The sequence below is a fragment of the Gigantopelta aegis genome, chromosome 10, assembly GCF_016097555.1.
Source record: "Gigantopelta aegis isolate Gae_Host chromosome 10, Gae_host_genome, whole genome shotgun sequence".
Classification (NCBI taxonomy): domain Eukaryota; kingdom Metazoa; phylum Mollusca; class Gastropoda; order Neomphalida; family Peltospiridae; genus Gigantopelta; species Gigantopelta aegis.
In genome coordinates this window covers 38,488,618-38,515,532 of record NC_054708.1, presented here as the reverse complement: position 1 = coordinate 38,515,532, position 26,915 = coordinate 38,488,618, and the positions used below count along the sequence as shown (strand labels likewise).

At 35.1% G+C, this 26,915-nt stretch overlaps 1 protein-coding gene across 1 annotated transcript; it reads left to right on the top strand.

Moving 5' to 3' along the window:
* The first annotated feature begins 1,856 nt into the window (after positions 1-1,856).
* LOC121383616 (tigger transposable element-derived protein 4-like) lies at positions 1,857-2,159 on the top strand. The gene has a single exon (XM_041513707.1). It carries the CDS (start codon positions 1,857-1,859, stop codon positions 2,157-2,159), a length of 303 nt encoding a protein of 100 aa, XP_041369641.1.
* The last annotated feature ends 24,756 nt before the right edge of the window (positions 2,160-26,915 follow it).

Below are 26,915 nucleotides of genomic sequence, written 5' to 3'. Positions count from 1 at the left end.
TGTTCTAAATCAAAAAATGATGATTGTAATATAATTTAAAGCATATGAGGAATATAAATCTATTTGAGTTTTAACATCATCAAAGTACTTTTCACTGGAAACGTTGATAATGACCACCCTTTCGAGTGTTTTAGTGCATATGAAACGTTCGTTAGTCTTAAACCTTTTGCTTGAACATAGTTGTAATGTATAGAATGAACTTGCATGTCCTTTGTGGTTGACGCTTTCTAGTGAAGATGAAAGTACAAGACATATCGTATAATTTGTTTAGGAAAGAAAAGCCAAAAAACAAAAATAATCAGTAATATTGATTACTACTTCTCATCTGAGGGCATCTGCAATAGTGTAGGTGATGTATTGACATTGTTTCAATTTACTTAGATGTCGAAGGTCCACCACCTCTTAAATAGTATATCAAAACCAATTTATAACTAACTTTGGGCAAATACATATTGTACACACAGCTATACAAATGCTAAAAGCAAACTGTAAAGTATCATAAACAACAATGTTAGTACGTTTTATGGTATTTAAAACAACTCCCGAAAGGTTTGTTACGTACCCTTTGTTTCAAGCCCAGCTTTGCCAGTTCGCTCTGTATCGAGTTGTATTGAAGACCACACTACCATATGTTAGTGAAACATTTAATCCATGATTTTGTGGATTTGTTAAAAAGGTTTAAGTTAGTGTTATTATAAATTGATGAACGACATTTTTTTTTTAAAGTTACCAATCATTCCTTTAAAATATTTCTACGGACCAGTCGCTAAAATGGCTATTCGAAAATAATATTTACATATTTGACCATATAATGATCATTAAAACATGAGACAATATATCAACAAACAATTTCCTGAGGTAATGTAAACAAACATCTTTCACTTTTAGCAGTGTATTTTTAGCTGTTCTCCATTTGGTTGGAACATAATCAGTTCTACTCCTCTCATTGCTTGGCGGTTACATCGAGTAGGGTGTATGAAAATGCAACGTTTTGCATTATGTTATTGTCGAACGACCCTCAAGACTGCTATGTTGGAAAAATGGGGCATAAAATGTTTTGGTAACTGGATATTTTTAATTATCGACTCTGAAATTTCCGTTGCCATGTTAACAAAAAGTTTCAACTTCACGAAAACAAAGATGGTAAAATCATTACGATTTGCTCTTTTAGTCCTCCCTAAGAACAACGACTGACTTTCGTAAAAAGTATTCCCATAATAAAAATGTATATAGCCTATATATACAGTCAAACGTCGGTATCTCGACCTCGGTAACCTCGAGTACCCAACATATCTCGATGTCCATTGCCAGTCCCGGCATTTTCCCTATGTAATGTTACCAAATCGAGCACTGTTATCTCGAGCACGCAAACCTCGAGTACAAGGCTTATGTCGAGCACGTTTTGGTGTCCGTAGGTACACTTTGTTGGGTTTTTCCTCGAAGTATACTTTTTTTTACCTGCTTTGGCTATCGCTTTTATTTGCCATTTTTGTTCTTCCCTAAATTCCTCCCAAGTAATAAAGACCACTGTATACATTGCATTAAACTGGAGCGGGTCCAGGCGTTTATGGCCTCCATGTGGACTTTCAAGTTGCCGTGTCAGTTCTAATTACTAATCGCACGTTTAGATAGCAATTGCGGGGGTTATCAGGTTTATAAAAACTTAATTAAGTTGCGGTGCAGACAATAAAACAGGTAATGAAGTGTCATGCAGGTATTGCCAACAACTGTTTTAACATGCCGCTGCAATTCATGTAGTGTTTACTTACCTACTAAAGATAAATTAATCGGCAGATGTAACAAAAAATATGCACCATTTATAAAAGCAGTGCAAAGTTTAGCATTATTAAGAGCTGATGTATCACGGTATTATTCACAACCTCAAAGTTCATTACCGCAAGCTGGTAATTATGCATAAACTGAAAGCCTATGATGAAAAACAAGACCTGAAGATAAGTGTGCTCGATGCTTTACGCATGGTCAATCAGGCATGGGTAAATGTAACGCCTACCACAATTAAGAACTGTTTCCGACACGCAGAGTTTACAAAACCCGATGGCCAGTCAGAACCAAACAGTGAAAATGACTCAGACGACGACATTCCATTAAGCAGACTGTATGTACCAATGGCGAACACCCAGAAATTATCTCCCCCTTAGAGGTCGCGTCGTCACTACACACCCTAGAGTCTCGCTTTAAATAGCTGTTCAGTAGTGTGATTTGAAGCCACTGGTCGGATAAAATTACATGTCCGCCTCTGTACGAACAGGAAAAGTGGTCATATTTTTTCAGACGATGATGCATTGCACAAAGAATGTCTGGACTGCATAACGGATCTAGTATATGACAAAATACAACAACAACAAAAAAACAAAACAAACAGTGAATCGCTGAAAAACGAGGCGTTTGTATGTCATTGCCATAAACCTATCCATTCTCGGTGTGTGGTTTTAAAACAAAATTAATTATTTATATATTATTTGAATAAAATCTAGTTGAAATATTATATTTTCTTCCTTTTATTTATGCTATGTGGACATTTGTTTATTTGTGTGTTTGGTTCACTGCTTTTTGGTGAGGGGGAGGGTTTAGGTGAGTTCGTCCTACCCCCCCCCCCCATGGCCTTGATCATGTTTGTTGTCGATTATTTAATTAATTTCACAGACTAAAAGAAAAAATGTTTTAGAAACAACACCTTTTTTTATTTATGTACAGGGTCAGTGGGGTGTATTTGAAAGTGGGGATTGGGTGGGGGTACTATTAGTGTGCTGTTTGTTAAAAGGTTGTGGTGTATGTGAGAGAGAGAGACAGACAGACATACAGAGAGAGAGAGAGTATGTGTATACATGTATTTGAGGGCCCGAACCTGTTTGTGGGGGTTCGGTGGAATGCTCACCCAGAATAAGTTTAAATATCAGATGTTAACATAGGGCCTATGACATCTCCAGACTTTTGAGAACAGTAACAGGAAAAAAGAGGAGACCATGGCCCTATCGGCCCTCACCTCTTCCACAGCCCCTAATACACAATTTGAAGAAGAAAATAATAGTTTGAGACATGCAAATAGTATACATACAATATAAACAGAATAGTGAGATGTGGAGTGCCCATTGAGGTGTAAAAACAATTGTTTCTTGAAACCGACCCTACCTAAAAAAAAGGTTGTTTTTTTTCCTTTTTTTTTAAGTTAAAAAGTACAGATGTAGTTGGGTTTTTTGTTGTTTTTTTAAAGTTTAGACTGGCCCTACCTAATATTTTTTAGTTATGTTCCCAGAATTTTTTTTAGGTACAAGGCAGAATAAAATTTTCTTTTCTTCATTTGTTAAAACTCAACATTTGATTATTCCTTTGTTAATCTATCTATAGGGGGCCTATTAGTTGGGTATCTCTTTTGTAAGCTGTAATATGTATGTAGTGTGCATTTTCTTTTTATAATAAGCATATCTGAAATTACTGACAAAAACACTACCAAAGGATGCTGTGATGGTGGTGTAAACAAATAACTCCAATGAAAGTGAAAATGCTGAAATTAAAGTAATTGGTAGGAGTAGCCTGTGTGGTGGCCATGGGTTTACCTTCTTGGTGAGTCAGTATCTATACCAAGTGTCAAAACCATGGGTCAAAATTATGCAGGCTATTTTTCTGAAACACAGATGTTTAACACCAAATTTAAAATGTGCTGAGATGTTGTAAAAAAAATATTAATTTCTTTTCATTATTGGTTATTCTAAAGAGACTGCGGCATACTTAAGGCATAACAGAACAAACTGTTTTGTTTTTGCTAGTGACCCAAAAACAAACTAACCATAACAAAATACTTCCCAAATTATAATCTAGAATTTATTTACATAAATATCCTGAAACTGGAATTTTTTTTTTTTTTTTTTTCTTTCTTTTTTTTTGAGAGGGGGTCTCTTTTTATTCTTTGTCTGGACAAATGTAGCAAAATCCCAACATTTTATTCTCCAGTGACTGTTTAAGCCTATAACAGTTTATAATACTTTTACTTTTTGGGGGAGTATGTTGACTACATTGTGATAAATTCTAGCATGGCATTGAAAAAACCCACACTGTTGGACTGAAAATATAAATACCAGATAGGTATTGTTTATGATCAGTTTATCAAATACATGTACATGCTAAGCAAGTAACTCATCATACATTGAACATGAAACAAGTCATGTGTGAATACTGCATGTAATGCATCTCTTGAAATTAATGTAATTAGTGTTAATTGGTGTTGTACCTATATTCACTTTAAACTATTAGTAAACCATAAGTGTACTTTTATATATAGTCATAATTATTTCTTGCTGCATCTGGTTTTAGAAATCCACATTTGTAAAATAGCAGTATTTTGTTTCTTTAATTTATAATTTATTACTCTTGCAGCCTTTGGAGAGAGAAAATAGTATAATGTCCAAGGCAGTTTTCAATTGTTGTTAATTTCATTATCAGTGGAAATCATGGAAAGTCATGAATTTTCTTGGTAAATAAGTGTATGAACCATGATAAAGATTATTTACATTGGACTTTTCTTAATATGAGTACTGAAAAGTATAAAATTTAGATACCGGTAGGTCAAATAGATTTATGTTAAAACAGGCTCAGTAAAATCAGAATTCCTATCAGATTATGTCATTTTGTACACACAAATTAAATTATTTACATTAACAAATTATAAATATTGAAAAACAATACCACTATCATTTTTAATTTCATGTAAATGTGTATGAAAAAGCATTGTTATATTTCTACTTACATGTGAAAAAAAAAAAATTAAGAATTTCCTATTTATTTTTCATCATTTGAAAATTTAATATTTATTTCTGTAATTATATAATATGTATGTTATTGATTTTTTTAAATTTATTACATGTATACATATAAACATTTTAAAATTTTACATTGAATATATATATTTTATTTATTTATTTATTTATTTATTTATTTATTTATTTATTTATTTATTTATTTTATTTATTTTGTTTGGGTTGGGGTTGTTGTTTTATTTGGGGTTTTTTCATTGAAATAATTTATTAAAAATAATTGTTGACAAATGTGGTTGAATTTACTCTACTCTGCAAACGAATAATTTGTGGTTTTAAACACGTATATCTTCATATTAAATCGCGATAACAAACATTGAATAGTAAATGAATGAATGAATGTTTAACAACACCCCAGCACGAAAAATACATCGGCTACTGGGTGTCAAACTATGGTAAACAAATAACATTGAATAGAACCCGGACGTAAACAGCGAAGAATGGAACGTGGCGTTTTACAAATTAAAACTTTATTAAATGCTGTTACCGTTTTATTATTGCAAACACTCAAGTATTATCAGTCAAATATGTACACATTTAATGGTTTTGGCATGGTGGATATATGATAGAAAGTTGTAAGAACGGTAGGGAGTAGCCTACGTGGTTGGGGAAAACCCACGATTTAGCTGGACATTATTTTGTTCTTTTATATTCTTCCATTTTTTTTTTTTTTACTACCAACTGCGGAATTTCGTAGATTTTTATTATTTACTTTAATTTTTAGCCGTTCTACGCTTTAGTCACATACATGCTCACAATTAGGTCGGGAATAATAGAGTGGATATACCGATCGGTGCTTTACGACAATACAAATTTAGAAAAAGGAATGGTATATAGTGCACGAGCGCCACCTGTCGGAAAGTCTCTGATTGTTCGCCGTTGGACGACTATTTGGACACGTGTGAGACCCCGACCGATGACAACATTATTGACACAGTAATCAGTGCAAGAAACACAACACCTGATGATAACGATGATGTTGCTAGTGATAACGACGACACCACTGCCCCTCCAAAACGACCTACTACGACGGAGACGTTATATGCACTTGATGTTGTGAGAAACAGGATTGAAACGACAGAAAAAACTGACCATCTACTAATCGGGTTAGACCAGATCACAAGTCAGGTTATGACTGAGGACTTTAAAGCCATAGTTGCAAAGCAATCAAAGGTCACAGACTTTTTCACCGACTTAGTTTCCAACACTGACAAAAATGACTGATAAAAAAAATCGGGCTGTTCGTTCCCTTTCTTTGAGTATTGATATTAAAACAAACCATAATGTGTTTGCGTTTTGTTTGTGTTCTTAATAAAATCATGATTTTGTGTTGAATAAATGTAACAAATAACATTGTTTTAGTTTTATTTTGTTTTAATATGTTAGCTATTATTAAACATATAAACGAATAACGTTTGCGACTCTCGTCCAACACAATCCGGTAAATAACCGTGAAACTGATTACCTCTGATGTCCGGATTTATATTCCGATTCGACATTATTTGACAGGATATTGAACTTGGCTAGCTAGTATTGTCTACAAGCTTGGCAAAGTGATTGTTGGATGTCTATATATTAGTATCTTTGGTAAACTCATAGACATAGACTGGGGATGGGGGGGGGGGGGGATTAGAACAAACAATATCAGACTATTCACAAAAATGTCCAGTGAAAATATAGACAAAACAGTTCATATTCGAATCGCCCCTGACTATATCGTTGACTGTTCTTAAGTTTGCTAACACATGTTTGGCATAATTTGTATCATCGACTATTATGTTTATCTCGAGCCACGGATATCTCGAGCTTGGTGGTTTGGTCCATTCAACATCGAGATACTGAAGTTTGACTGTATATATCATTTAATAATCTTGTCTTTATGGTAATTTAAAAAATTACTAAGAAATGCATTTAGGCCTATGCACTATTATTATTATCTTGTTTATACTTGAAATGTGACGTTGTACTTTAAAATTTCACTATGTTCAGTTAGTGTTCTAATGACTGTTCTCACGGCAGTTTTTCTATGCATTAACCTGCTAACTTTAAAATACTTTTGTATCTACTACAGATCCTGAATTTAACGATAAAATGAGAGTGTATAATTAATCTGTTGGTCTCAATGATGTCAGGATGAAGTGGCGTAATCTTAGTGTTAATTTGAAAAGGAAAAATGCCTAAACATGTCATATATATATATATATATATATATATATATATATATATATATATATATATATATATATATACACACACACACACATACACACATATAATATACACATTATACAAAACAGTGTTATAAGCAGTAGTATACTTTAGATGTTAACCATTACGTATTGTCTATAATTATGCTGTATAGATATTTTTGAGAACAGACTTAATCACATTTAGGAACATACATAATTTCTTTGTCGTTGATAGAATTTATAAGTATTGGGTCTGTCATAATAATACTTTTTTTTAGATGTCTTTCATTTGAGAAATATGTACACTGAAATAAATAATGATATTCATCACCTAAAGTGGTGTTACAGAGAGGACATTTTCGTTCTTGTCTATCGATGTTTTGCCATCAGCCAGTTTCCATTGGTGATTACAAGTCCTGAATCGGCAATATATTGTTCGCAGTTTTTCAAGTAAATATAGAAGATAATTTTCGAATGAAAGGGTCGATTTGAAAATTCTGTATGTGGAACATTTCTGATATGAATTTAAATTATCATTCCAAGCTTGGCTATACTGATCTTGTAGTGTTTGACTTACAATATGAGTTAATGCTTTCTTACTTGTAATATTTTGATTTAACCAATAATTCCTCAAGCCTAACATGTTTAAGGTATCTTTTATCTTAATTAACCATTTAAATCTATATCCATGATTAATAGTTTCACATATCGTGATTCTGTATAATATTGCTGATATTTTGGAGGCTTTTCCAGTTATGAGCGAGGCCCAACAATTTAGCATCCAGGGCCTAATTCACTAAACTCTCGCAACTTTGCGATCTCGCAGTGTAATGCTAAAAGACATGCAAAGAGATTGCTTTGTTGTCTAGCAGAGCCTAAGAGACCTTTGTGAATTAGGCCCCTGGTTTTAATCTTAATATCTAGGGGGAAACTCCCAATTCACCATACATCATAGGGAGTGGGGTACTCTTTCTAAGTTTCAGTATGTCTCTTAAGAAATTTAATTGAATTTGTTCGATATTTTGGCTATTACCAAATCCCCCGATTTCTGAGGAATATAGGAGAATTGGGACAATAGTACCATCAAAAATGCGCAGTTGGCAATCTATAGGTAGATTTAAATTTCTAATTCTAATGTTTAGTACCGTCATTGCTTTTTTAGCCTGCGTTATAAGAGTATTTTTGGCTTCAACAAATTATCCAGTTCTAGAAAATATAATGCCAAAGTATTTGTACGTATCAACAATGTTCAATTTGATGTCTTTAATATAAAATGATTAATTTTTTGGTGGTTTTGAACCAAATATAAGTACATGTATTTTAGATCTCTCAATGTGTATTTTTAATCTCCATTTTTCACAATATTTGGAAAAAACATTTAATGATTTTTGTAGGTCCTCAGGGGATTCTGCTAGAATAACAGTGACATTAGCGTATAGTAATAAAGTAATTACTATAAATAAATCAATGTTGTCTTTTTTGTACTCTAATTTAATACCAGTGCATTGTTTCTCTTTGAACGAGTTCTCTAGATTGTTTAAATATATAGCAAATAAAATGGGTGAAAGATTTGCACCCTGACGTACATCGTTTTGACATAAGAAATAAGTAGAATATTCGTTATTATGACTAATGCATGATTTAATTCCTTGGTGCATGTTATAAACAATTCTTAAGAATTTACCATTTACATTTCTTTTGTCATAAACCTGTTCGCCATACTGTATCAAATGCTTTAGAAAAATCAACAAAGGCACAATACAGTTTTTTTCTTTCGTTGTCGTATGATTTCATATAAAGCATATAAGGAAAACATATGATCATTCCTACTATAATTTTTACGGAAACCGGCTTGATTTTCGTTGAACTTTTCAGTATTCAACAAAAACAGTTAATCTGTTATTTAAAATAGCTGTAAAGAGTTTTCCAAAACAACTAACAATTGTAATAGGTTTATACGACTCGGGTTCTTTTGGACTACCATTTTTCTTGTATATAGGTTTAATAATACCTTTTTAACCAATCATCTGGCAATATGCCACTGTTAGGAATAAGATTAAATAATTTTGTAAAAATAGGAAGGAGTATGTTTTTTGCATATTTAAGATATTCATTTGGAATTTCATCAATGCCCATAGCTTTGTTGTTAAGATTTTTAATGGCATTTAGAACTTCATATTTGGTTATCTCACCATTAAGTATATTATTGTTTTTACGAAATATTGATATTTATTTCATCATTTTCATCATCGTTCGTTTCATTAATGTCTTTAAAATATTCAAATAGTTTATCTATTTCTATTTTTGTTTCACTCGTAGTACTATTGTCATTTATTGAGTTAGGTAATTTCCAAAATTCTTTAGCTTTACATGTTTGCATGTTTCGTATTTTTTCTTCCGATGACTTATCATGTTTCCGTTTATAAAATTTGACAGTTTTTCGATATTTCTTGCCGAGATTTATCATCGATAAGCGATCAATATTACATTTTGAATGGTTAAATTTAAGTCGTGCTTTGTGAAAATGGTATCTTGCTATTCTACATTCCTTACCAAACCAAATTGTAGGTGAAGGTTGTTCTCGTTTTTTTTACTGCATTAGAATGATCAGAAATACCAACAGTTTTTTGCACTTGTTTTCATAATATTTGCCAAATTGTTTACTAATCTGTTTATTGTTTCTCCATTAATTGCATCACTATTTATAGTCCTTAACCATATGTCTGACGCCATATAATCGTAAATAAAATGTGTTGAGTGCGTCATTAAATAAAACATTTCTTTCTTTCTTTTTTCTTTCACTATTTATAGATTCATTTTCGATATCGGATAAAAACAGTTCTCTGTCTTCGTTGTTGGGTTTTTTGTGTTTTTTTCCTTTTACATTTGTTAGTAATTTGGTGTCTTTTCGAATTAGTATCAGCTAAGAATGCCAGTTCGAGATAAATTGGGCAATGGATATCAGAAAGTATAGGAGTGAAATCGTTAATCTGGAATTCGTGTATATGCTTTAGAAGCGACAGAGAAGCAATATTATAGTCAACTACAGATGCGTCTTTACATGCAAATTTTCCTATATATTTGTCGTTGCCAAGGCGATCATTTACAACAAACAAGTTAGTAGATTTACACATCTCTAGCAGTTGAAAACCTATGTTATTAGTTTTAACATCTTGGCTAATTCTATTCAAAGGGATATTCAAGGTAGCTAGACATGTTGCACTATTGAGATATCCATTCACTCGTTCATGTAGATCGAGCAAGTCAGCAATATTACAATCAGCAATAAAATCAGGTAAAGTACTAGTCCTGGAATTCATATCACCAAGTAAACGAATATAGTCCGTCTTATTTACATACTTTTGGATTTCTTGTTTTACAGTATAATTCTTTTTAGCATTATAATATTTTGAGATGTCTGGTGGAATATAGACCGCACCAATATGTAAAACATCCTGCAGTTTTAAATACTTACTGTCAATCTTATACCAAAGTAAATATTCCGATTCAATGTCTAAATCTGTTACATATTTGCTCATTTCTTGCTTAATAAGTATAGCAATACCTCCAGATCTACGTTTAGTTTTGGTCTGACGGTTATTGCAGCGCATAATATAGCCTGGAATATCAATACTGTCATAACAGTCTGGTTTCGTCTCTAGGAAACATACAATGTTATAATTATTAATAAAATTAAACATTTCTGAAATGTTTTATTTTTGTCGAAGACCACAAACAGTTAATGATGCAATCCTTAGATATGTTTGCTTAGCATTGGTCTCTTCACTGATACTGTATATTGTTTCATTATTCGGGGTTGTGCCGTTTATATTTGATGTGTCTGTTTATTTTATGATCGCAACAATGATGCAGCACATAACAGTTATAGAAGCATTATTATAAACACAGTGCTGTGACAAATCATTACGATTTACAACATCGTCTAACAAGGAATTATATAATGTGCTGTCACAGTGAGAAGCATCATGTTGCATGTTGATAGTATGTACATTTTTACTATAATCATTGACTACCATCTTTATCAACAAAGTAATCGATAATATGGCGGTACGACACATCGTTTCCATTTATAACGTCATTTGTTTTAGGGTTATATACAATGTTGCCATGAATAACCTCACACAGTATATTCATATCATGGAAGTTGTTTGTTCCAGCCGTTATATCTTCTGTGACGACTACATGGGTGAGAGTTCGATGTGTCACACAGCGCTGATCAACAGAAGTTGACTACTGAACACAATTGGTATGCCCAAGCTGACACGAGTTGAAGTCGTTTTGGTAACTATTAGCTTGGTTATAATTGAATGGCTGGGAAAATGTTTGACACTACTAGCCAAACTGAATAAAGAGAGTGGCGAACATTTCACAATAATCGGCGACACAAAGACAATGGTAAAAATGGCTTTGAATTAAACTATATTGCCAGTGGAACGGAGTTTTCAATCATTTAACCTACTTTCTTACACACCCGCTGGTGAGAACACCATGCGTTATTTTTGTTACACATGGTTGTTTACACACGTACGTGTGTTAACAATTTCAAGACATACGACTGGCTGCTCCTAGGTGATGACCAGTCACCAATATCATACATCCAATGAAAAACTACACAATGTGACACGTACGTCAGCTACAAGTGCAACGGCTGTAAATAACTTTTAGTCGAAATAGATGTTAAATTTTGCTTAAAGGGACATTCCTGAATTTGCTGCATTGTAAGATGTTTCCGACTAATAAAATATTTCTACGATTAAACTTACATATTAAATATATTTTCTTGTTTAGAATATCAATGTCTGTATATTCAATGTGTTTCTGGTCGTCTTAATATTTGTAAGAAGCCCAAACTGGATTTTGTCTTCAAATAATTTCGTACGTACAAAAAAAATATTTTTTAGGAAATAAAATGAAAATTAACCTAGTACAAATATTAGAACGATCAGAAACACGTTTAATATACAGCCACTAATATTCTAAACAAGAAAATATATTTACTATGTAAGTTTAATCGTAGAAGTATTTTATTAGTTGATAACATCTTAAAACATTGCACCAAACTCAGGAATGTCCCTTTAAACCCTAGTTTTTGAGGATATGTAAGAAATATAATAATACATTCGTGTCCGTTAGATACCATTTATCTCACAACTCGTTTAAAAACGTATCAAACTCGCTTTTGCTTGTTAGATACTTTTTAAAACAACTTGTGAGATCAACGGTATCTAACGGCCACTCATGTATTATTCTCTATGTATCAATATACATAAAATGGGGGCGGGACGTAGCCCAGTGGTACAGCGCTCGCTCGATGCGCGGTCGGTGTGGGATTGATCCCCGTCGGTGGGCCCATTGGGCTATTTCTTGTTCCAGCCAGTGCACCACGACTGGTATATCAAAGGCCGTGGTATGTACTATCCTGTCTGTGGGATGGTGCATATAAAAGATCCTTTGCTGCTAATCGAAAAGAGTAGTCCATGAAGTGGCGACAGCGAGTTTCCTCTCAATATCTGTGTGGTCCTTAACAATATGTCTGATGCCATATAACCGTAAATAAAATGTGTTGAGTGCGTCGTTAAATAAAACATTTCTAATATACATAAAATGAGCATATAACATTAAACCTGTTACATCATTTAGTGTTAGGGCGGGACGTAGCCCAGTGGTAAAATACTCGACTGATGCGCGGTCAGTCTGTGATCGATCCCGGTCCGTGGAGCTATTTGGCTATTTCTCGTTATAGCCAGTGCACCACGATTAGTATATCTAAGGCCGTTGTATGTGCTATCCTGTTTGTGAGATGGTTCATATAAAAAATACTTTGCTACTAATGGAAAAATGTAGCTGGTTTCCTTTCTAAGACTATATGTCACAATTACCAAACGTTTGACATAAATAAATCAATGTGTTCTAGTGGTGTCGTTAAACAAAACAAAATTCTTCTTAATTTAGTATTATAAAAAAGTGGCTTAAACTTTACACTTCACAGCAGCGACAGTAACGAGTCTTTTGAAAACGGTGACATTCGTAGGTGTGGAGAGAAAGTGGACGACTTTTATACTAGTATCATTGTTAGGTATTGGAAATGGTGTAGCATTGGAAGTGCTACAGTCTGGTTTGCATACTCTCATCTATTTAGACACTATTAGCATACCTGTGTGACATGTCAGAAAGCAAACGCAGGATATTTACTCTAGCATGCTATGGCCAGTCACAGTGTCAGTTTATGACAGAAGCCTGTCATAATATATGGCCATTAAAACTTAATGCTCGTAGCATGGCATGTGCACTAAAGCTTGCCCCTATTTCTCCCAGTGGTAATGAATATATTACCCATGCCAATTTTCAGGTTGCAGCTTGGAGGGATACTTTAGAATTACAGTTAACACATGACACATTGTTAAGTAAGATGAACTAAAACACATACATATACACAAGTAACATGCCACTCAGGTTGCAGATTTTCTTTAAGCCAGATATCTCGAATGTGTGTGTGTGTGTGTGTGTGTGCGTGCGTGCGTGCGTGCGTTTGTTTGTGTGTATAGTGTAATTTAATCTATACTCTTCAAAAGAAGAAACGCAAAACCACATTGTCGTAACATTTGGAGAATTGATTTAATTATTGAATGGTGAGTCCGACCAAATGTTGCAGGATTGTTCACAATTCACTCTAGTCCATTGTGAGTAAGTGATAGGATACACCACCAAGGTCAAGGTCATCTGGAGTCAATACCGGGTGTGGCCTCCGTGTGTGTTGACAACTGCCTGGCACCGCCTGCCCATTGAAGCAACCAGAGTACGGATGACGTCCCGGGGGATGGTGGCCCACTCGGCCTGCAAGGCTGCTGCCAGCTCGGGCAGGGTCTGGGGCTGTGGTTGTCGCTGTCGGAGGCGTCGGTCCAACTCGTCCCATAGATGCTCAATTGGGTTCAAATCCGGTGATATCGATGGCCAAGGAAGGACATTAATGTTGTTGTTCTGTAGGAAAGCCGTTGTGAGACGTGCTGTGTGAGGCCTGGCGTTGTCATGTTGGAACACTGCGTTGGCGTTGGCCATAACTGGAACGATGTGTGGCCGGAGGATCTGGTCAATGTAGCCCTGTGCATTCAGGTTGCCCTGCACGTGGACCAGGTCAGTTCTGCCAGTGTGTGAGATGGCTGCCCACACCATGACACTACCCCCGCCGAATCTGTCCACTTCCTGCACGCAGTTTGCCGCATAACGTTCACCACGACGCCTATACACGCGACATCTTCCGTCATGACGTCGGAGCAGAAATCGGGACTCGTCACTGAACCACACCTGTCTCCATCGCAGTTGAGGCCATTGTCGATGAATCTGGCACCACTGCAGTCGGAGTCGACGGTGTTGTGGTGTTAAGATGACACCTCGAACTGGACGTCTGGCACGAACTGGACGTTTGGATTCGCCTGCGTCTAGTCGGCCGATGGCATTGTTTCTCTGCGGTTCACTGAGACGTGGCATGTCCTGGATTGTCAACTGTCGGCCAGATACAGAGGCCAGGCAAGCGAACACCCTGCACTTTTATACTGTCGGTGTTCATGTTGCACGTGCAGACAACGCACGTGCAGTGGTGACATGGTTTGCACGTGGCTGCGTTTTTGCGTATATTCACATTTTGGAACTTTATTGTACAGTAGCTGCGTTTTATCGAATGTAACCGTGGGAATGTGTTTGGGACATGCATTGACTTTATATTCCCAAAGCATGAACCGGTAGGAAACATAAAATCGGAGTTATAACCCATTTGTACCCTTTTGCGTTTCTTTTTTTGAAGAGTATATATTATATCCAATATAAATTATTGTTATTTTATACATTTGTAAAGTAATTAAAAACAATAACTAACTACAGTAATTTCTAATACTGTTAACTAACAATGCATGAATACAAGACATACACATATTAAATGAAACAAACATACACAGATTAACCTGCTTCCACCTTCAAATAGTACTTTCAGTTAACCTTTAAAATGAAAACTAACCTGACAAAATAATTGTGACGGAACATGCTCTTAATTTTGTTTTTGCCTGTGGCGATATTAATTGTGTTAGAGGGCCGTGTGCAGTTCCAATATGCACTTAAGCCCAGATGGACACTTTGTTACGTAATACCTCCGCTGCGCGACGGTGGTCGAGCTGTTCCAATACACACCCAGCCCCGGTTTGGAGGCCATGTGGCCAGTAGTTACGTAATAACTGCGGTAGTGCTGTTTATGACCAGGGGATTGCTCGCGGAATGGCGACAGCCAGTCTGGGTGATCTAAGACAAATATGCCGGCGTATTCGCTGTGGAAATATCACTTGATAGGGGGAGGACCGCGATGTACCCCCAGGCGATATTCGGGTTTTTTGGTAAATAGCTAGAGTTTTAGAGAAATTGGGGAGAAACATAGGAAGGCTGCAGGGAAAACGGACGTCGTCCACTGAACGAAATATATAAGTTCAGTCCGGGCGTGGTAAATATATTTTTCTGCTCTGTGTATAACTTTGATGTGATTGATGTGACTTTAAATATTTTAATACTGTAATATACCAATATTATTTAGACGGTGCTGCCGGTCATTCTGACGCAGTATACTGTAGGCTTACTGTTCTAAATAATTATTAAAGCTTAGCCAGTCATCCTAGAGGACCTAGGTAAACTGTAGGTTATTGTCTTTATTGTGATAGGTACCAGTATTAATTCTGTGTTACAAGGTTACTGAACGAGTAGTAAGGGTTAATTAAAAATTAACCAGTTAGGAATAGAGTTGTAATTCCTTTATTAATTAAGTTCTCCTGGAAGCGTTTTTCAATTATCACACGTGTGGGTGTTGTGTCACGGTGAAGTGATTAGCATATTGTGTAAACTAGACACCTAGAGATTAACTAATTAAGTGATCAGTTCTGGGTTGTTATTATTTGTTGTTGTTAATTAACTACTGCGGCAGTGCATTTGTCAGCGTAGGTTAATACAGATTCCAAAGTGTATTGTGTTTTTGTTGTGTTTTGTAGTGAACTAAACGTGCTATATTACCTATACTTTATATAAGATCTTATCTCTGATCATACCTAGACGAGCCAGCGGGTATAACTGCCTGTTACAGAGAGATCTAATAGATATAGTTAGGAGAGATATTTGGACAATCGTGTTTCATTCAGTTACGTGTTTATAGGATCCCCGTGACAATAATCTTAGCAGGAGAAATGTCTAAGAATAAACCTGAACACTAGAGAATTTTTAAATATTGGATAAACCTTGGTAGCACCAGTAATTGCATTTTAAAATCTGTATATGAGGAAATGTATGAGTATGGAGATATTTGGATAACGAATATTAAGCAGGAATTAGATACGCTTGGGCTAAGTTATATGTGGAAATCGACTCATACCCATATCTGTTTTTATTACATAATTAAAGAAAGAATATTTGATGTATTTAAACAAAAGTCCTACAGTTTAATAACAGCGTCGCCAAAAGGATCACTATATAAACACTTAATAAAGGAATATCAATTACAAACATATCTGACGAAGCCAATTGATTCACGTAATATAAAAGAAATAACGAAAATGAGAATCTGTGCACACAGTCTAAATATTGAAGCAGGCAGGAACAAAAATATCGAGAGAACACAAAGAGTATGTACATTATGTAATATTAATGAGATTGAGGATGAGTTTCATTTTATTCTTCAGTGTCCACGATACGAAACTTTAAGAAATAGATTTATTAAGAAATACTACTCCAAGAACCCCAGTGCTTTTAAACTAATACAGCTATTGTCAACTACAAACAATAAGGAGATAAATAACCTTGGCAAATACTTACTACAGGCGAACAAAATGAGGGATATGCTATTACTACAAACAACTTAATATATCTATATTTGTGTGACCCATATTGCCGATTGTTTATATATAGATATAGATGGATTGTTTTATCGGTATATGTGTATGTATTTCTGTAAGTCATTCTCCACCATTGTTCCGCACTATTGTACATAATATTGTATTTCATTGTTATAATGCTGATAAGTTGCAAAACTTAACGCAATAAAGAACTTAACTTGAACTTGAGAGCCATGTTGGTTTATTACCTGAGCTGGGCTTGGTAGGAGTTTGAGAATAAAGGCAAGGAACTTGAGTTAGTACAGTGTTAGCTAAAAGGAAAGATTACCTAAATTAAAAGTTACTAGCCTATTGTTTGATTTAACCGGGCTAAGGAGAAAACAAAACATTAGTTACGCAACACGCTGTCAGCAGGAAAACTTACTTTCATTACAAAAGCTGATAGCAGGCAATATCTGCAAATAAAGCATTAAATACAAACCCTAACTAAAACAAATACCACATTTATAAACTTGGGAAGTTTATTATCTCTCGGCTATCTGTAGTGGCCCTCAGGGTTGACCAATACATCAGTTCTCGGACCTATAACAGGGCCAATCTAAAAACTCCCATGTAATAACATACTATATGGATGAATGGATGGATGTGTTCATGTGTCTGGCCTCAGTAGTGTAGTGGTTAAGCCATCAGACTTAGGTTGGTAGATACTGGGTTCGCATCCCCCTACTGGCTCCAACGCAGAGCGAGTTTAACGACTCATTAAGACTACTACACTGATTTCTCTCTCATTAACAACTAACCACTAACCCACTGTCCTGATTCAGATAACCGAGGATTGTGCCCAGGACAGCGTGCTTGAAACTTAATTGAATATAAGCACGGAAATAAGTGTAAAGAAAAGAAAGAAATGCTTTATTTAACGACGCACTCATCACATTTTATTTACAGTTATATGGCGTCAAACATATTGTTAAGGACCACACAGATAATGAGAGAGGAAACCCACTGTCGCCACTTCATGGGCTACTCTTTTCGATTAGCAGCAAGGGATCTTTTATATGTACCATCCCACAGATAGGGTAGTACATACCACGGCCTTTGGTATACCAGTCATGGCGCACTGGCTGGAACTTGAAATAGCCCAATAGGGATCGATCCCAGACCGACTGCGCATCGAGCGAGCCACTGGGCTGCGTTCTTCCCTGGTAATAAGTGTAAATGCTTGAATGAAAAATGATGTATTTACGCGCGCACACACACACACACACACAGACACAATTGTATTTCTTTCTTTTTCATGAATGGGAGACAACTTGTCGCTATTACCAAGTGAATGATTCAACCCGGTACATTTTCGTAGTATAAAGTTAGCCGAGGATGTGCTTGTATTGTTAGCGTTCTAGTCTTGAGTCTGAGCCTTGAGTCTGCTTCAGTCTAAGATGTTTGTTAGACAACAAATAGCCGTAATTTAAAACATGTCGAGGTGTTTGTAAATCAGGTCAGGTCAGGTCATAGGGCTTTACGTGCACATTTAGAGCAAGCTGTTGTAGCGCACGCCTATCATGGGCACAAGAGCCGGCCTTGGTTTGTAAATAAATAACCCACACTTTTAAACTGTCTGTGACTTACATAATATTTTAACAACTACAATCACACATTGAATACACCTTCTTATTACGAAGATCCGTGTCTGTATGTGCATTAGATGTGTCTAATGTTTAAAGGTAGCAGTCCACGAAATGGTAACTTACTGTCATGTCTGATATTGGTTAAACATATGACAGGACGTGTTGTCATACAATGTGTGTCCTAGCCAGTAAATTCCCGTATATTAATTGTGTGTGAACTAGTAGTAGTGTACCATGAAGAATTACTCAAGAAAATGAATAATAACAAAAGTCCTGGATCAGATTTATTGTAGATTTAAAAAAAAAAAGTCATTTTGTAAAAATCTCGGTTATATTCTGCTACGGTCAATAAATTATAGTTTTGAAATAGGAGAACTTTCAACTACACAAAAGCAAGCCATTGTAACATGTATACCAAAAGGAGATAAATTCAAAACATGTATTAAAAACTGGAGGATTATATCCCTTTTGAATGTATCATATAAACTAGCATCATCGTGTATAGGAGAAATAATTAAAACTGTTTTACCAAATTTACTAAATAGCAAATAAATATATTGGAGAAAACATAAGAACAATTTATGATATCTTATCATATACAGAATGACATAACATCCCAGGTATGCTTTTACTTGTGGACTTTGCTTTCGATTCAGTAGCGTGGTATTTTATTGATAAACCTTTTAAGTGTTTTGGCTTTAGAATACGGATTAGGCATCGGGTACATACTTTTCATAATAATATTACATCTTATTTAATAAATAAAAGCAACAGATCTCCTTGGTTTCCTATCAAAAAAGGTGTTAGACCCCCTCTCACCTTACCAATAAAGACTTATCTGGTATAAATATTGTAAATGAAAATTATGTTATATGTCAATATGCTGATGATACAGAGTTTATCTTGGATGGTAGTGAAAAGTCATTTATGAGTACTATTGACACTCTTAATCAGGTTGCTAGTTTATTGGGTCTTAAACTAAACTATAAACATATGGATTGGCTCCAAACAGAATAATAAAATAAGATATTTACCCAATCTCAAAACTGAATGGAAATCTACATAATTCAATATATACCTGGAATCACTTTAGGTTTGAAACTCAAGGAAATGGTCAATTTGAATTTTAAAAATAAATTGCATTAAATAAAAGAACAATAAATAAATGGAAGAATCGAATTATAACTCTGTTGAAAAACAAATAGCCATTATAAAATCATTGCTTATTTGTATTCCCCCAGGTCCCAAACCGACCGCGCATCAAGCGAGTGCTTTACCACTGGGATACGCCTCGCCCCCTTAAGTAATCGGCGACCACATTGTCACACCCTCTTATTGCAACCACTGAGAATACGAATCTGCCCAACATATTAGCCTACCATTACTGGTTTTTGACTTGTTCAAAAATACAACAGTGGTTGATGGTCAATTTCCAAACAAATTCTTTCAAATTTCTGCACTGTCCATACAACATTTCTTTTCCATCACAGAATAATCCTAAGGAAGCAATTTCCTGCTTACATACGCTACTGGTATCTTCCCCATTTCACTTTCTTACAACAGAACTCAGACGCATCTCTTTGAATAATGAAGTATGTGCCAAATTAAGCAATTGCAAAATCGGAACTGTTGTAAGTAAAGTTTTCAAAGTTTGAAAAGCTTTCTCCTGGACCAAACTACTTTATTGGGCAAACCTTTGACATATCTGACAATGGACTCGCAATAGCCGCGAAGTTTGGAAACATTTCCTGTAAAATCCTGCCAAGCCTGAAAAAAAAGAAGAATTTGATGTTTCGTAATGAGTCTGGGAGGATTTTTAATTGCCATAATCTTATCTGTCTGTGGTTTTAACTGATACTCACTAATAATGTGACCCAAACACTCCAAAGTGTCATATCATCTGCTGCATTTTATCTGTCTGTGGTTTTGACTGATACTCACTAATAATGTGACCCAAACACTCTAAAGTGTCATATCATCTGCTGCATTTTATCTGTCTGTGGTTTTAACTGATACTCACTAATAATGTGACCCAAACACTCTAAGGTGTCATATTATCTGCTGCATTTTATCTGTCTGTGGTTTTAACTGATACTCACTAATAATGTGACCCAAACACTCTAAAGTGTCATATCATCTGCTGCATTTTAATGGTCTTAAAGTGATACTGACCTCTCGTAACCTTTCAAAAAGATCACCCAGAACAATCATGTTTTCTTCCCAAGTGCGAGTATATACTAATCAGTACTCGTCATTTCACAAAGCAATTCTCTCATCAACCTACTGAAGGACGCAGGCGCAGTGACCAATCTAAAGCACATAATTTTAAAATGAGGTGTTAAAAATGCAGTTTCCTTCAGTGTTTCTCTCAAATCAATGATAGACAATATGTACATTTTATGGTTGGATCCTCAACCTCCTTTAACCACAACTCTCCCAAAATAACCATGGTACCCCTAACAGTTCTTCCAGAAAGACGTTCAAACGAAGAAAATCCCAAACTTTCTTATGGAACTTCCTGATAAGAAAACAACATTGCATTAAGATATTTGTCCCAATCTTTGGGCCTTTCTGCACACATCTTACCGAGTTTTAATGTCCCATTAAACTTTTCCACCAACCTATTACAGATAGGTTTTAATGGTCCTACCAAACCCACAGCTACACGCATAAAATGGGTATATATTAATGACATAGTTCCCAAATGAACTTTTCTCACTTTCCCTGTTGAGGTAGTCCTTTGACAGATATCACAGGATCTACAAAACCTACTAACATCACTGTGGCATCCTGGCCAATAGAATTCTGACAAAACTCTATCAGCAGTTTTCTGTACACAAATGACCAGATAATAAAGTGGCATGAGCAAGTTCTAACTTTCTGTCTCACTTTTATCGGTACAACTAGTTCTGTAAAACATCTACCCTCTAAGTTTTGAAATTCTCAGTACAACAAACTATTTTTGAGTTTCATTCTATTCAGACCTCCATTTGTATGAATCTTAAAGATTTGATCTCTCGCCAAATCTCTACATTTTTGCAAACTCCTATCCTGTTCTCGCTCCAATATAAATTCACCTGGAGACAGTAGAGCAGTAATAATGTCTGGTACTTTAAGTTTAGGATAAGTTTGTCGAGATCTTACCCTTTGACCCCTTGTCTGCACCGTCTATCCCATTGCACCATTTTTAACCACTTTAACATTCCCCACTACATCACAGACTGGGTTATCCTTACACCAAACATCAACCTCAGCCTGCAAATTCGGTGGATCGACATCAACTCGTGCAACTGGTATTGTGATTACTGACCCGTCAATGAAAGTACATGGTTGTATTTTCCCTTACAACTGATCTTTCCTTATCAACTTCATTCGAACCACCGCCCCATTACAACCAGTATCTCTGGGAACAGTAACATTTTCACCATTCACACATCCTATTCCCGTTACTAAATTATTTTTTAATCCACCACCACCAAGCTATTCATATCAGCTTCTGACATTACCGAAGCCATGTTGCTTGCACCACCCTTACCGTATCCATAATGTCTGCCCCTCTCCTGTTTCGACATTATTCCCTCACTAACGCAAATGTGTTTGGTTTAGGTTTTATCCAACAATCAAAAAATAAATATCGATTCTTACCGCATCTAAAACATTTTCTTCTCTGACCGATGAATAGACTGAACTATTTTATTGGGTGTATCACTAACAGACACATCACCAGTGCCAACTTTTATCTCTTTTGACAGCAGTTTGTGCACCCCATCTTACTTCAGCATACCTGTCGGCTTATTAAACTATCTCGCATAAAGATTTGCAATCCTTGTAAAAATTGAACTCTCATAACGAAATCATGTATCTGTTCATATGTTATATCTGTGCTAAATCAATCCACCTATCCCGATAACTCCCCACTCTACTTGCAAATTGAAGACAAGCCTTACCTTTTTCAGGTATACAAGTCCTAATTTTGTTCTAAAACCCATACTCAGTTCACTCAAACCTCTTCAATAATACTCCTTTGAGAACTTTATAATATACCTTTGATTACGCACTCAAATGTGTCGCCCACTGATTTAACGTCCATGTTTGCAAGTCTGCATATCATTCAAATCTACACAAATACGCATTAATACTGTTAGTCGGGTTCCTTTTTTAAGTGCTTATTTATCGATGTACAAGCATTTATAAGGATTATATCGAGCATACTTTTGTAGCCTAATTTGAGGGTGCTGAATCAAAAACAAATATGTTGGGCATCTGAGAAATTGCGTTTAGGGCTGTATTAGGATTGTATTGAAAATACATTGTATCTTAAGTATAATAATGTCACAGATATATATATGTTTATATATATTTTTGTGCGATCATTTCTTTAGGATTGTATCCAACATACATTTCTAACCAAATTTAAATATGTGTTGGCGATTTACAAAATAATGTTTATGTAGTCAAAATAGCAAAAATAAAAACATGTTTTTATACTTAAACACAACGTAATTTCGACACAATAATTTTGTAGACGATTAGATTATGACCCCCAAAATGTAATTTTTCTGATGAACAAGATATTTATTTGTATTCAGCAAACCTATATTAGAACAGAAAAAGAAAGCGTCTATGTTTTGAATCAATGTAGATACAAATGTGTTTAAAGGCATCGGAATAAGAGGCAACCGTCTAACGCAATTTTGGGAGAATGATTTTACGATCTCAGAGAGGGAATTATACATCTTTAACTGGGTGGAGTGTAATATCAGTGTAATGAAGATCGATTGGATTCGTAAACGATAAAACTTGATGTCCTGAAGGTAAAATCAGAGGATTGATATTTTAGATATTTATTTCGCATAGGCCTGGAGGGGCTAGGGTATGCGTTGCTCCCCCATCCACCCCCCCCCCCCCAGAATATAGGCCTAGCTCATAATTCGCCATATTATTAGAAGCTGTTTTAGTACGACAAGAGTTGATTATAGGACAATCTATATTGTTTTATAAAAATTACTCTGTTCCATGTATTTGACTTACAAAACAAGATTTTCCCCCATTTCCTTTGTATAAAGTAATTCAAATTCTTTTATTGACCTTAAGCTTAATAGCTCATCGTTTCAGCAATAAATACATTACATCATGGTGAACAAATAATAAAGAGTAAAACAAAATATACAAATATTAGGAGAATACAAACAATATACAATGTAAGTTGATCTAAATATAGGTACTTCTCAGATTTGTGGCACTGTATAAATATTTTCGAAATTTCGTAACTGCTTAGTGTTATTAATTTGAAATAATTTAATAAGTTTAAACACAGCATGGTTTTTCCAATAATAAGGTTTGATATATTGTTTTCTTAGATCGTTATATAATGGGCAAACCAGTATAAAATGAAATTCATCTTCAATTTTATCAACACAAGCAAAAACATATTCTTTTAGAACGGTCAGTAGTGTTATATCTACCGGTCTCGATAGCTAAATTGTGAGATGACAAACGAAATTTAGTAATACATTTTCGAAAATGTACAGGTATAAATTTGGACAAATAATATTGCAGTTAACAGACATCAATCAGGTATTTGTAATAAGTACTTTTGGTGATGCAAATATCTGACTTCTAATCAGTTGTTGTGATTGATCTAATAACCTTTGTTTAATAGCAGGTAAATGTTTGTCATCTATGTGTTGATTAATCCACAATTCACCGAACCCTAACATAAACAATTCATGCTTTACATGATAAGCCCAGTTTTGTTCGCTATATTTCTCAATACAATCATATTGATATGAATAGCAAGCTTTCAATATGTAATTATTTGTCTTAAGAATCCTGTGCCAATGTCTTATCATATTAAATAATCTGTAGACTTTTAATGGTACACGACCAAGTTCAGCATAAATCATCGAATTATTTGTGGATCGTTTAGTACCAAGTAATCTTTTACAAAAATCAACATGAACTCTTTTGACAGCTGTTCCTTTATGACATAAAATACTAGTAATATAACAATCAAACAATGAGAGTATTGTTTCAGTATTTAAATATAAACAATTCATTTTAGAGCATAGTAGTAGGTTTGGGCCATGAGCTTTAGATCATTTAAGATTATTTATTGCTATTTCTATTTCATTTAAAGATATATCTTTATCTAAATCGGGTTCATCAGTATCGTCTAAGTGATTGACATTATCTTCAATATTTTTATCAATATTGGAAGAAATTGATTTAAAATGTTCATAAAATGTATATAAGGGTATAAGGGAATGGACTGTCCTACATTTCGAAAACTTTACATAAAATATCTTGGGGTCATTGCGTTTCAACTTATCTAACATATTTCCCTCAGAGCTAATATATTTCCTGCGACGTTTTCTTTCTAAAACTTTATATAACCTTTTCTTCTCTTGAAATTGATTTCGATTTTCATTACTTTTTTCTTTATTAAATATTTTATGAGCAGAAATATAGACAAAGTAACTTTTCTTAACATCCTTATCGAACCACGGTTTATTATCATGTCTTGCACGTGGAGATGTGCTATTCAAAGCTGATGTAAACAAACTGTCACGTGACTGAACAACGGCAATCTGCCTACAATAAGGTGACATAATATCATTTAGTTTTTAGTACAAAGATCGACAGCATTATCCATCTCAGTTTGTGATCTAATATCATTGGGATTAAAATAAGAAAATAAACTGACAATATTAACTCTAATAGTTTCTTTGCACAAATATAAATATTCTGAGTTCGGTACGCATGATCGTAATGTATCAACATTTAATTCAACAAGCAAAGGGGCATGGGTCAGAGAACTCGTTAAAATCGTATACTATAAATTTCCTAAAAAATTGAAACAAATCGGGACTAAACAAATATCAGTAACACTTGAACCTCGTGGCCCGTTATATGTATAGCTGTTACTCTCTCCGTCCTTGTGCCTATCGTTGACAATCCGTAGACCAGTCGCTTTACACAACTGTAGAAGCCTTGTTCCGTATTCATTATGACCTGTATCAGGGTTTACACGTGACTTCATAGTGGTATCATTTCAATACGTGAACACAGAGTCGATTGTATTAGAGACAGATTGGTGTAAGACGTCAATTTGAATAAAGTCGTCATGCGACATAGTACGACTAATTATCCCCTGCGCCAGTGCGTTAATATCTATGTGTGTAATCGTCAACCTCGACATACATACCATATATAGATATTCATACATCAATACATACTAGCCAGTGCCAGGCCCCATGCATGTGGTTAAACATTATTCTTTTTATTGATGTCTGGATAGCTCAGAACACATCGTAGTTAGCCTATAATTTGCGGGCGATTCGGTGCCATAGGTTCGAGTCCCAGCAATGTTATGGGACAATTTCTGAGGCCAGAAAAGATTTAATTATCCCCTGCGCCAGTGCATTAATATCTATGTATGTAACAGTCAACTTCGACATACATACAATATAGACATATTCATACATCAATACATACATACATACATACATACATACATACATACATACATACATACATATACATATACACACATACACATACACACATATGACAAAACTTCAATCAGTTAATACTTTAAGAAGAAAACGAAATGCTTCATGGCGTCGGACATATTGTTAAGAACCACAAAGATAATGAGAGGAGAAATTTGATGCCGCCACTTTATGGGCTACTCCTACTGAATAAGCAATAATTGGTCTTTTATATGCACTTACTCGCAGATGGGGCACTACATACCACGCCCTTTAGTATATACCAGTCGTTTTGCACAGGTTGGAACGACAAATGTCCAGTGGTAGCCAGCTCCATCGAGTAGGTTCGATCCTGCAACCCAAACACCTCAGGTGAGAGCTCTACCGAATGAGCTTAAATCCTGCGCCTGTATATATACTACTCAAAAGAATTTAAGGGTCAAAAATTTATAACCAAATAAGTTTCAGAGTGTATTAGATTGATGATGTAAACTACACCAATTTTTTTTTTTATTGTTCCATATTTACAAAAAAACACAAATAAACGTCACTGTATACAAGAAAGTCACATGACATGCTGTCAAAGTTGAAGGTTGTCAAACATGGATTTTACACATTAGAACATTCGTTTAATAGTGTGTGAATCCACCCCTGGCGCGAATACACTCGACACATCGTTGCCTCATGCTGTTGATCAGACGTCTGAAGAACTCTTGGGGAATGGCCTGCCACTCTGCCATAAGAAGTTGACCCAGATCATGAAGGTTGGCCGGATGGGCATGGTTATCCCGAACTCTCCTGCCTAATTCGTCCCAGGCGTGCTCTATTGGGGCCAAGTCAGGCGAATATGCTGGCCAATCCATCCTGGCTATACCTTGTTGTCTGAGAAAGTCCGTTA

Bases quoted from the DNA above. Each gene is read 5' to 3' on its own strand.
- LOC121383616 (XM_041513707.1), top strand. From the start codon at position 1,857: ATGTATCACGGTATTATTCACAACCTCAAAGTTCATTACCGCAAGCTG.